The sequence below is a fragment of the Toxotes jaculatrix genome, chromosome 7 (genome assembly GCF_017976425.1).
Source record: "Toxotes jaculatrix isolate fToxJac2 chromosome 7, fToxJac2.pri, whole genome shotgun sequence".
NCBI lineage: Eukaryota > Metazoa > Chordata > Actinopteri > Toxotidae > Toxotes > Toxotes jaculatrix.
Window position 1 is genome coordinate 23583446 of NC_054400.1, and position 13072 is coordinate 23596517.

Genomic DNA, 13072 nt, shown 5'->3' on the forward strand with positions numbered 1-13072 from the left:
GCATGTGTTGAAGAGATGAGAGCTTACAGGCCATGGCAGCAGACTGGGACAGGTACTGGCATTAGGTATGGTGGCACAAAACAGCATGCCATCTGGCCAAACATCAGCTGGGTTTCAATTAAGGGCCTGATTTGCATGCTGAGATCCATTTTCACGCATCAAAGGAAACATCTACGTATGCGCAACTTAATTAATATCTCCAGTCAGTAGCCATCAGGCACAGATGCAGGTGTCCTCTTTTGGCATGGGTCTGAAATCAGCCAGCCCTCCCAGAACCTCAATCCTGAATAACACAGGTCTGACAGTGGATTCCAGGGAATGTGAATTTGAATGTAGCCAGTCTCATGAATGGAGAGAGACCCAGCTACTTACCATTCAGACCACTGCAGCAGCGGAGTGACTGTGGCAACTGACAGTGTGACAACAGCGGACTCAGGGCTTCTCTGCTGGCAAGCAGGGAGGCCAACCCCGGACACACACGGACACACCAACACACACATGGGTAACACTCTCACAAATTGATACACACACATACGCACTCACATGCACGCCCTCACACTCCCTGAGCCAAGTGCAGTCATCCCCGCTTGTCGTGCTTCGCGGCACAAACTCAACAGGGCCCTTGGCAGACGTGCGCTCATAGTGCCAATTGGGCTGCAGGCTTGATTAGCTATTAGCTGCAGCATAGCGACAGCTGATGTGAAAAGAGAGAGAGGGAGCGCTTGCTCTGAGCACTGTTTTTCAGAAAAACCGGGCTACAGGATTGAGGGATTAGCCGACACTGGTCCCTGAAGCCGCGAGAGGCGAGTGTGATGATATGCCTGCTGCTTGCTTGCCGTATTTGTGTGTGTGTGTGTGTGTCTGTACATGTATTTCCTTCTCTCAAACCTCCTGTTGGCTCCAGGGTTGCTTTTCATATTATCCGTGACAGTCTCTTAATCGAGAGGACCACACGAGAATGCACATGTCAGCACGTAACACTATCCATAGATACACACACACACACACACACACACACACACACACACACACACACACACACACACACACACACACACACACACACACACACACACATATACACACACATCAAGGTCACCCCAGCAGCTGTGCCTGAAACGCCTTTCATCACTGGGGATCTAAACTTGTTCACAATGCCCTACATGAAAGGAACACAGGATCTCCTCTTCCTCCTCCTCCAGCATCAGCTCCCCACACACTGCTTTAAAAACTCTTCAAATGTCTCTGATAATATTACCTTTACCCAAGGTCTTACAGGCCAATAACAGCATCTCGACTCTTTTAAATTCACCTTTAAATAGTTTTTCGCTGAGCTGGACTCAGTTATGCAGCTGTAAGTTCTGGCAGAAGAAGTTGTTTTCTTTTTCATTTTCTGTCCTTTTACGTTCCAAAGTAGCATGAAATTTTTAGTGCAGCTGGTGTTAAAGTTTCACAAATTGAAGCTGATGAAAGCTGCAGACAACTTGATGACAGTGTAGCGGTGTGCATTTGTTATGATGTATGTGACCTCAAACTTACATTTTCCGCGGAGCGCGTTTTCTTCTTGTCTTTAATAGGCCTTTTTCACCGTGGCCATGTTTACATCAAAGCAGGAAAAGCGTTGTTGTAGTTATTCACATTAATTAAGACTGCCCTCCAGTTACTGTAGTTGCTTCAGTTCCAGAGCACGAACGTACTGGAGCAGCTAAATATCATAAAAGTTTCACCTGCACGTTTCCACTGGCTAATGGGCATCACTAGGTACAGCATGAACCCATAGCAACTGCTATAGTGTGTGAACTGCAGCTGAAGCAAGTGTTTGTTAGCATACATGATGAGTTTGTGCTTTAATATTTAAATAAATTGTTATGGCATCAAAGGAGTGTGTTTGTATATCATAATCTTATCATTAATATTTAAATGAGCTTCCCTGCAGTCGCAGGTGTGAGATGGTGAATATTTTAGTGTATCATCAATATTTAAGTAAAATACTGTGCAGTCACAGGTGTTTGTTTACACATCATTAATACTGAAATTGACTGGTCTGCTGTCATAGGTGTACGGGTAAATTTAGCATAGCATATCATTATGATTCAAGTGAACTAGTGTGCAGTCACAGCTGTGTGTGCGTGTGTGTAGGGAGTTTCTTATATCATATCAAAGGTATTTAAGTGAACTGCTGTGACTGTCAAAGATGTGTGTTTTTTTGGGTAGTTTGTATCGGGGACTCTGCTGAGTGTTGAAGCTGTTTGTTTGAAAATATATGTCTTTATGCATGCCATGAAAAATTGCCCCGAAGGGATGTGGAAAGTCTATTACACTGAAATGAACTTGAACTGAAAGTTTGACTGAGCACAGCAGATGTGAAGTGAACTGAATCCTCTTTCTTCTTCCTCTGTGTGCTGCAGCGGAGGGCTGGCTGCAGAGAGTGGTGATCCTCGGCTCAGAGGCCCATGTGATAGAGGAGATCCAGCTGTTCGAGGCAGCCCAGCCTGTGGACAGCCTGACCATCTCCCACTCCAAGGTAAGGAAGCAGGGATAGGATGTCTCTCAGGTGTTAACAGGAATATGTTTTCCCTCGATTTTGCACATTGATGTTTACTTCTCGTGGGTTGCACTTACCTGTGAAAACAGCCATGTTTTCACAGGTAGTGCATGTCTTCTGTGGCCCTGGAGGAGCTCTGTCAAGTCGAGGAGGGCTCAAGGGCTTGAACACTACAAATCTTTAATGGAATACCTGTATAACTGGGGGCATGAAAGATGTGAGCATTTACCACACAGACTGTCAAACAAAAAGACGCATTCCAGCGTTTCAGGACCTTGACCCAAACGAGTAAAAAAAACATCAGGATGTCTCAACCTCTGCTGCATCACTTCTGACCTTTTCTATATGAATCTGTTTCTTACGAGTCCCTCAGCTTTATGGGAACGCTATACTAAAGGAAAGTGTACGCTTGAATAGAACTAGTTTGTTTGTGTTGTCCAGGCACATCAAAAGGAAATAGTGTTTACAGGTGTTCCAAAGGGCCACAGCACGAGGGGGAGTGAAAAGCTGGTTATCAAATAGAAGGGAGATATGGAATAATTGTTCAAATATGGGGACACACTTTCAGACAGGCTCTCCTCAAAGGCATTCAGTGTTTTTGTACACAGAGAAAATGACAGAATTGTGTAAAGCATGAAAAAAGAGCTTTCCAGAGAAGTTCAAACCTTTCTTTCTCGCTTCACCACATCCGACCAATCACAGGGTAAAGTGGGCGTGATTGCCGCATTGTCGGTTTCGGAAGGTAACAGAAACTGTCGGATGTAACCCCATTGTCAGAAAAGTGTTTGGAGGGAGGGGGGGTTCAGATGCTGTTCAGCCATCCAACAACTGCTTCTCTTGGAGCATAGCAACACTTAAAGGCACTCCAGGATCCCTTTTAAACTCTTCACTTCAGTTTAGTTCTGCATGGAGTCTCACGTTTTCAAGAAATAAAAAAAAAGGATGCAAGACTTGTGATGGCATTTCAGTGAGACGGCACTGTCTGGATACAATTTTGTTAGACACAGCAACAAGCCAGATTCAGTACAACAAACGGAGGCAGACGTGATTCTAATAAGAAAGCAGCTCTGTTTCTTTCATATAATCATTTGAGTTTTCAGCTGCTCCCACTCACTATAGTGAAGCACATTATTGTCATGAAACCCGTAAATGTATTGTTTTCTGCCGTTTTGAGAGATGTGTAACTCAAGGGAAAACGTTGCGGAAGTTCCTCTGTTGTTTTGGGAATCTCCTGTCTGGTCGGCACATCTGGCACGGTTCTGTACTTCATTTGATCAGATTCCTCAAAGCTAGTTTTGAACTTCCGTTATCTCACTCTTCTGTTGTATCACATTGCTATTCAGTGATAACAGTGGTACTTTGTCTTTGTTGATCTGTTAATGCCCTTTTTGCCAGACACTTACAATCATAGATCCATTGACAGCAGACAGGGAGTCAGCACAGTGCCACTGGCCCGGTGCCATTCTGCAGATATTTTTATCAGCACTGCCCTTTTTCAGATCAAGTGTCACCTCATGAATCAAAAACCCTCTTCACAATAACAGTAATTACAGTCCCTCACCGCTGTGGGGAATTGAACCTCTGCCCTTGTTGTTTTCTCTTGTTTTTTCCCCATCTCTGTACCTGTCCTTTTTTCATTTCTTCCTTTATTTGTGGCGTGTGGTGGAAACACACAGTGAGAAATACCATCACATTAAGATAACAAAAACATAACATTATACAACAAGTAGGAGAAATACAGTGTGACAATATGACTGTTACTGTCAGCAGCCAGTAATGAGGAAACGATTAAAGTGTGTGTGTGTGTGTGTGTGTGTCTGCGCCTTTGTGTGTGTGTCTAGGCAATGAATCAGCAGAAAAAACAAAAGGTTCAAAACATCAGTACAGAATAAACAGAAAACAACTATAAACAGTTGTTGGTATGGACAGAAATAAGAGAAAATCAGTAATGATGATTCAAGAGTTGCTGCACGTCAGCAGAAAACATAAGAAATAGTATATTATGTATTTAATATAATATAAAGGTCATAGAGTGTGAGTTTGCATATGTGTATGCATGTTGTTGTTTGTATTTGTTTAGTGAGAAATCTCCTAGTAAGCAGAGAGATGGTGATAGTGGGATGGGGCAGCCCAGCAGGGGGGAGGGACGTGATGAAGTAATTTGTTGCCCGAGATGTTGAACAGGTGTTCAGTGCCAGAGAGCACAGAGGTACGTGTCTGGGGTGTTTTCTGTGCAGTGTGATCAGATTTGCAAATGGACCAGTCCCATCTTAAACATCTTCTGCCCAGTGTAATGAACTCTGAGCATTATTTTATACTGGATAAGTCGTGTGTTTGAGTTCTAAAAGTCAGCAGGTGATTGTTAAATCTTGTGTCCATTGTAGTATGAGTAGGTATATGGATGTATCAAATCTGTTTATCATTTTACATATTTTTGCCTTTTGATATGCAAGATATCAGAATGCATGTGGGGTAATGTGGTTGGTTCAAGTCGGTTTGGTCTGGGTGAATTATAAATGGGGTGACTTTCTCAATTCTTGTGGCACATGCTTTACAAATATTTTTTTTTGTCTGTATTGATAAGTGAGAGTTTGGTAACCGGATGTGAGAGTGGGTGAAACTGCAGCAATATTCAGTTGTGAAGCTCGTTCCATGTCTGTGATCAGTCGTAGAAACAGTGGAACTCAGCAGGGAAGCCATCAGGTCCTGGTGCTTTGTTGTTTGGCATATGATCCTAATCATATGCCAAACAACAAAGCAACAACATCTTCTGTCAGTGGAGAATCAAGTTTGTTTACTTGTTCTTCATTGAGATATGGGAGATCAATACTATTAAGGAAGGAGATGATGTCCCCTTGACTGGGCTTTTAAAAATGTGATTAATTTCTTCTGGGGATTGGGCAGGCTTCCCTGCTTAGTCCTTGATAACGATTGCAGCTTTTTTCCTTGTTCTGTTTAATTTGATTTGTCAGGTATTTACCAGATTTGTTATTGTATTGAAAATTTGCATATCTAAGTCTTTATAATGGAAAATTAGCTATTGAATAATTATTTTATTTCATTCATATTTAAGTGTCCATAGTTCTGTTTGAGTCTCCTCCGTGGGATGGCCCCTGTTGTTTTCTCAACCTCCCGGCACTGTCAGCTGAGCCTTGTGTTGACACCGGTCTTTGCCCCCCATGGGTCTACAATGGCATGTCCGCCGATCGATGCTCTTTTGACGGGGTGTTCCCAGCCCGAAAAGCCCACTGCTTATCTCATTAATGCTGGCTTAGCCGCGACCAGACATTTTATAACAGCTTTTGCGTAAAGAGCGCAGCCCAGATTGGATTGGAAGATGGTCGAGGGAGTGAATGTTATTGTAATTGAGAGTGATTATCCCATTATCTCCTCCAACCCCAGACTCAGTCACTCTCCCCCTCTCCCCCTCTCTCCCTCTCTCTCTCTCTCCCTCTCCCTCTCTCTGTTTATCTTTCTTCTTGTTTTTCATCTCTCTCTGGTTTCTGTCTCTGGATGGACGACTGGATCTGTTCTTTGTCTTCTTCCTTCTCACTTCTTCTCTCTCTGTTTCTCTCTAGAAGTACTTGTACATTGGCTCTCGGTCAGAAGTTCTCCAGCTGCCCTTGGCCAACTGCAGCCGCTATCAGTCTCAGCCAGACTGTCTGCTCGCCCGGGACCCCTACTGTGCTTGGGACAGTGAGGGTCGGGCCTGCGTCCGCATCGACCTCCACCGCGGGTGAGAAGAGTACCGATGTGCACCCATGCGTTCACACTGCATACCATACCACACTACATTCAGACCAGGAGGTTTTTTAAGCTTGGTGTTGATATTTTAAAGGAAGGATCTGATTGCTGATTGCTCTCTATAGACACTCATGCTAAGGTTTTAATTCAACTCATATAAGCAGCTCATTACAACAGGATGAGGCCAGTTTCACTGCAGATCTCTCCACTCAGCCTGTGGAACAAATGGAACCAGAAAAACATGATACGCTAAAACTTTGAAACGATCTTGTGAACAACTGTGTAGATTTGTTTTAAAGTGTTTTCTAAAGATTCAGGTTATTTTGAGTTATTGTCATAACCTACACACACATACAAATACTGGCACAGTGTTGTCTGTAGTACTCAGCTGGAAATGTCCCTTAGTTCCAGTGAGAGACCATGATTAATCTTCCGCTCTGCTTTCTGCTCTTTCCTCCCCAGGTCCACCTCCTCCCTGTCACAGGACCTCATGCTGGAAAGGTTCAGCCGGGGAAAAGCCAAGTTCGATAAGCCTGTCTCCATCCCAAGCCCTGGTGAGTAGGGGACCACACTTCAGTGCTGGCCCCTTGTGGGAATTGACTGTCAGTGCAGAAGCAAAGAAAGAGAATGGACTTTAGCAGGACTCAGTGAATATATTTGGATTGAGCTGAATAAATTGAATTAATCGGAAGAGAGCTAGCTGCTGTAGAATATGAATTGCAATTATTATGGATGACACTTAACCCCTGCTCCCGTCTGCTCTTCCCTCCACCTCTCCTTTCCCTCCGCAGAGCACTCCCGCCTGAAGAATGTAACAGTGGTGGTGGGGTCTGACATGGTGCTGCCTTGCCAGCTGGTCTCCAACCTGGCTCAACCCTGCTGGGTTCTTAATGACCGTGAGCTCCTGCTTGGTGACCCTGAGGCTGGAGGGCCACGCTTTGACAGGACCCTCAAAGCCCTCGTCATCCCCGAAGCAGGCCAGATGCAAGCCGGGCGCTATATCTGCTACTCTGAGGAGCAGGGGGTCAAATTTCAGACAGAGCGCTACCAGGTGGCTGTGGTAGCCAGTGCGCCGGTCTTCATGGAGGCACGGGCTCCAGATAGCAGCATGGGGCTGTTCTGGGTGCTAGTCATCACCCTTGGAGCGGCGTGCCTGCTGCTGCTTATAGCAGCTCTGTACCTGCGCAGGAGGCTGAAACTGGCACTAGGAAAGGGAGCCGACATGAAGCCTCTGGAGAGTACCCTGGTGTACCCCATCACTTTGCCCAAGGAGCCACCCACCTTTGTGCCCAGCAAGATGCCCAGTGATGAGGACCGTTTCTGGGAAACAGGCGCCAACTACTACTACTCAGATGGCTCGCTGAAGATCGTTCCCGGTCACGCCCTGGGGCCCAGTAGCGTCAGCAGCACGGCGTCACCCAGCGCCATTCCCGGCCAGCCCATCCACTCCCCCAGCCGTCTCAGCCTTACCAACATCCGAGGCTCTGGTAGCAATGGCTACATCCGCCTCAACCTGAGCACAGCAGGGGAGGAGAGGGCTAGCGGTGCTGGCGCTGGGGGCGGTGGGCTGGGAGGCCTAGGGATGGGCGGGAACGACTACTCCAGCCCCTTCAAGGAAGAGCTGAGACGCACTCTGCAGCAGAGAAGCGTGCTGCCCGACGCGAACCCTGAGGAGTCGTCCGTCTAGGCCTGTCCTCCTCCGTCTCCATTCCCTGAGTTGGAAAAACAAAACAACCAACCTACCTCCCTCCTTTTGAGGATGCCTGCTCTCTCTCTTTCAGTGACAAGCTGTCAATTCCCTGCGCTCTCTCTCTTGCTCTGCCAATGCCTGTTTGGCTCACTGTAGACATTTATAGCACACAGCATGTTAAATATACACACTCATACACCGTGTTCGCCGACACGCACTCCTGTAATTATTGTGTTCTGGGCGACATCGCCACTTGTGTAAATTGTGTATTTAAAAAGGCCAAACGCAGAGGAGAACACCTCAAGTATGGAAATCAAAGAAATGGCATCACATGTTTTCTGAAGGGCACATTTCTTTTACATTGAGTGGATCAGGTGAGGCTTTTAGCCCCTGTGCTGATACCAGTTGATGACTAGCAAGTGCAACTGACTGGAAATATTGAATTGATTCTCTGTCCATTTTTTTTTCCTTTGAGACTTTTTCAGCTTACTGCACTTAAAAACTGGAAGCGCGTCTTCCGTTTTTGTATTTGTGAGCCATGAGTGTCAGAGCGGTATAAAAAGACTAATTAATCTCGAAGCAAGACGACAATCATGTCCTTATAGCAGGAGCTCTGCATGGGACGGAGAGGAGAGGAGAGAGAGCCAGAGACAAAGAGAGAGGAAATTAAATGGAAAATGAAGTGAATTGGAGTGAAAGGCGCAAGGGAGTTTTCGAATGAAGGACAATCTCTCAAGACTTTCTCTGCTCAATTTGTATTTTTTTTCTCCACATTGTATTTACCCACGGAGAAAGTCCTCGATCCCTTCCACTTTAATTTGTTGTGCTGGTTGGTTTGAATTAAGACACTTCTCGTTATTCTTTTCTTGTTCTTTTTCTATGTCTTATGGACTACAGCAGTGTTCTAACAGCTGTCAAGTGACTAATGGCTCCGCTCTGTGAATGACAATGTGAGGGCGAGCGCTTACATTCCTTGTTCAGCCCTGCACGGTGACCTTCAAACGCACGTTCAAGTCCAATATACTACAAGTGCACTCCACATTACATGTACACAGTGTATAACAGAAATGTGTTTTGGTTGGGCTCTTTTGAACATTTGCTCATCTCTTTAGGAAAGAAGAGGCTATTTGCATTCAGCTCTTAGCAGCGGAAGAATAATTGCACACTTAATTCCAAATTGAAGTTGACGTGAAGACATTAGGCATGGAGAATGTAGTTGAACTCTCACTGTTGCGACCGCTGTGGATGTCTCAATAAGTGCTTTATATCTTATGTGTTTGGTGAGGGTGGTACCTTGCACTGCCAAGAAGGAAACTACCCCTCTCACACACACACACACACATTCACACACACTCACAGTCCTATGGATGCCAACCATCGGGGACTACAGTGTGTTTGTGATGCACCCTTAAACCCCATGAAACCCCTCCCTTTTACCGATGCCCAGAGACTGACCTGGGGCTACTGTGGACTCATACAGAGGAAGAGCACTGTAAACACACCAACACAAAAAGAACACACACACACACACACAGTGTTGATAGAAGAATGGATGGACAGACTGACTGGATGCTGCTGCTCTGAAAAAACTACTGGCTCCAGGCAGGAAACAGCCATGAACCAGTGACAGGTATTGTTTCACTTAATTAAATTCATGTAAACAGATTTGAGCAAAGTCCTAACCTTTAACGATTTCCAATTTAGCTTTCTGGGTCTTAGTGGTGCTCAGTGTATTGTTAATAATTATGTAGTTTGTTTATTTGGTTTATCTGGCTGTCCCATTGCTCAACTTATCACTAAGAGGAATAATTCAACGTTTGGGAAATACACTTATTTGCTTTCTTGCTGAGAGTTAGATGAGAAGATCAATACCACTGTCGCATCTGTCCATTGAATATGATGCTGCAGCCATGGTCCAGTTAGTTTATATCAACACCTAAATACAGAGAAACACAGCAGCCTGATTCTTTCCAAACATAAAGAAAGGTTCACTAAATAACACATTACATCCTATTTGTTTAATCTAAACAAAAACCAAGTGTAAAAATGGCAGACAAGTTGCAGACCCCAGGAAGTCACCTATCCCAACCAAGAAACTGTCCAGCACATTGTCCCCATTTCAATACAATCAGTGGGTGATCACTATCACTGTTACTGCAACGTAACACCAGCTACTGATATCTTCTGTTGAGTGTTATGAAGGAACTAGCATTATAACTAGAAGACCGATGTCAATAAAAATGTGAAGTGGTGCAATTACCGTATATGACCTATGGCCTAAAAGCACAATATGGCAACTGTAGCCTGGTTTATTTCTGGAACTGTTTCACATCAGTATATGTATTAAGATGAATGCAGTTACCTATCATCTACTGTTTGCATTTCTTATCTGAGAAGGAAAATTAGTCCCTGGTGGTGAAAGGGTGGTGTTAGCAATGCCAGCAGCGTGGCTACAGCAGTGGCTGGTCGGTTGGTCTGATTTTATTTGTCCTGACCTAAATATCTAAAAATGTATTTGATGGATTGCCATGAAATTGGTTGAGACTCAGGATGAGTTGTAGTAGCACTGGTGATCCTTTGACTTTTCATCTAGCACCCCCACCAGATCAAAATTTCATTTGTTCAGTACCTTGTTTTATGTCCAAATACCTGTAAAACCTATGACATACCCATCAGCCTTAGCTATACTTCATTTTTAGTGCTAATGTAGCCATGCATAACATTGTGAACATGGGAAACAATTGTCTACTGAACATCAGGATGTTAGAATTGTCATTTGAGTATGTTAGCATGCTAAGGTTAGCATTTAGGTCAAAGCACCCCTGTACTTCAGTCCAGTCTAGCATGGCTTTAAACTCTAAGCCTTGTTATATCATACGTTCTGCATCATTTGTCCAGTCTCCTTCTCATCAAACGTTGTCTTGAGGGCCTAGTGCATCAGAAAATCTATTTTCATGGCCAAAGATAAGAAAAGGGCCTGCGCACTGCCTGAAGCTCACAGGTAGAACATTTTATTAAAAAGAAAATCTTTCAGTCTGTCAAAGATCAAAATAGGTTGACCCAAGAAAGACCTCTGTCAGACTGAAACATCTGTTTAATGTTCTACTTTCAAGATTCGCATAGGACGCTGGACCCTTTCATACCAATCTCCTACTCAAAAATCTGGCAGATGTACTGTAACTACATATCATTAGTTTCACAGTTGCTGAAAAGTCTCACATACCCTTAGACATTTTTAGATTATGTTCTGTTCACCTAAAATGATTTAGTGCAGTATAATGAAGTGTTAGCATAAAGTACCAGACGAAATTCTCTAATTCACAAACAAGGTCGATCTGCTCAGTGTTCTCTGGCGATCTAATGATGTCCTAAAAAATACAACCTAGTTTCTGATCTAACTTCAGGAAAACTTTGAAGTGCAGCCAACACTACATATGAAAGTGATAAAGTCATATTGTGCTTTTTGGCTGTTTGCTGTTTCTAACTTTACATTATTTTGCCCTCTTTCTGTGCTTTGTCCATCAGGGCTGGCTTTTTGTTTTTTGGGACGTGTCTGTCGGGACCAGAGGAGCACAGCAAGAAGGAAGGAGAGGACAAAAATACTTTGTTTTGCCCCACTGTGTACAGATCGCTGAGAAAGATGTAGAATATCAAATATGATCCCAACATTGAAGAGGTACTCAGCCATCAGCACTCCATCCTAGTGTTGCATGATCCTCTGCAAGTGGACTGTACATGTTTGATATGATCATCCTTGTACAAGTGCATCATTTTGATCGATAATTTTTTTGGACTTACAGAAACTAATATTGTGGAACACTAATGCTCTCTTTGGAAAAAACAAAAAAAACAAAAAACTAAATATGTCTGATTTTTTGGTTCAAGGGTTGTACAGGAATTCATGGCTGCATTTCAACATGTTTACTTTTTCTGTGCCTCTTCACCTTTTGAATAAGCCAAAGTAGACTGCAGTTGCTTTTGTTCTTGTTGAAATACTTAAATTAATTTTATTTGGTTCCAGATCGATATTTAAATCTCCGCAGTCCGTCCACTTTGCTACACTGAGCTGATGTCTGCAAAGTTTCTGCATATTTTACCTGCAGCTAAATTTTCCCTCAAGCAAGACACAAAAAAGGCTTGATGCTGATGGACTTTCTGTTTGCTTCCTGTTTACATGTCAGTAGTGATCTGCTGGATCCAATTCTTTGTGCCCCCACTTTATCAAAGGCTGAATAATGTACCAAACCTTTAGCCACTATTTAAGTTGTCAGCTCCTGGAAAACCAAATAAGTAGGGGCTGATCAGTACAAAAATGCCCCCACTTTTTAGTGTTAATTTTCCTGAAGCAGAAAGCAAAAAACACACTAGAGCTCTTTACACTGGTACTTGGTTATGTCTTGATATATTTCCCTTTATAATTAGGCTTTTACTTTAATATAACATTGCAAAAAAATAAAAAGATAAAGTAAAACATGTCTCAAGCTTGAAAAAAAATGCATGTTTAATGCACGTTATGCGCATTTCCTCAGTTCTTACCCATTTGTTTGCTTGTAATATTTTCTCTCACCCAAGGCTTTAAGTTCTGCTTTTTTTCTCACACAGTTGTTTGTATTATTCTATTATTTTTGCCCCGTTTTTGCTTGTCTGTTATTGATCTTTTGTTTGTTTTTAAAATATGTTAAGTAACTTATTTCACTTGTACAAACATGTTGATATTTATTATCATTGTAAATATGTCCTTATTTTTTATATGTGTATATATACACAAATAAAAATAGAGATATACTCGAGGTGTGAGTTTGTTTGTTAGGGAGGTAGTACTCCAATTTTACACATAAAGGTCAGTTTACTAATCACAGCTGTATAATGTTTTCTGTGGCTCTGGAGGAGCATTGTCAATCTTAGGAAATAATCCTGATGACGTCATAGTTATCAGAGCTATCTTAGCCAGAGTTAGAAGAGCGTGTGTTTACCAAGAAGTAGTGGGTCTGAGTTTAATTTAGTAATGAGTCAGAATAACCAATAAACTGCATCTCTGACAAACCTGCATCAGCTGTAACAATTATCAGCAAGTGCTGAGAATGACATTGTAG

General features: G+C 43.2%; 1 protein-coding gene across 1 annotated transcript in view; it reads left to right on the plus strand.

The window, feature by feature from the left end:
• The window catches only part of sema4c (sema domain, immunoglobulin domain (Ig), transmembrane domain (TM) and short cytoplasmic domain, (semaphorin) 4C), a 92009-nt gene extending 79268 nt beyond the window's left edge, over positions 1–12741 (plus strand). Inside the window, exons 13-17 of the mRNA XM_041042156.1 lie at positions 2409–2524; positions 6124–6281; positions 6752–6843; positions 7081–9609; positions 11505–12741. Of these exons, the coding sequence (XP_040898090.1) occupies positions 2409–2524; positions 6124–6281; positions 6752–6843; positions 7081–7976 (1262 nt within the window). The 3' untranslated portion in view covers positions 7977–9609; positions 11505–12741. The remainder of the gene's footprint in view (positions 1–2408; positions 2525–6123; positions 6282–6751; positions 6844–7080; positions 9610–11504) is intronic.
• Positions 12742–13072: the final 331 nt, after the last annotated feature.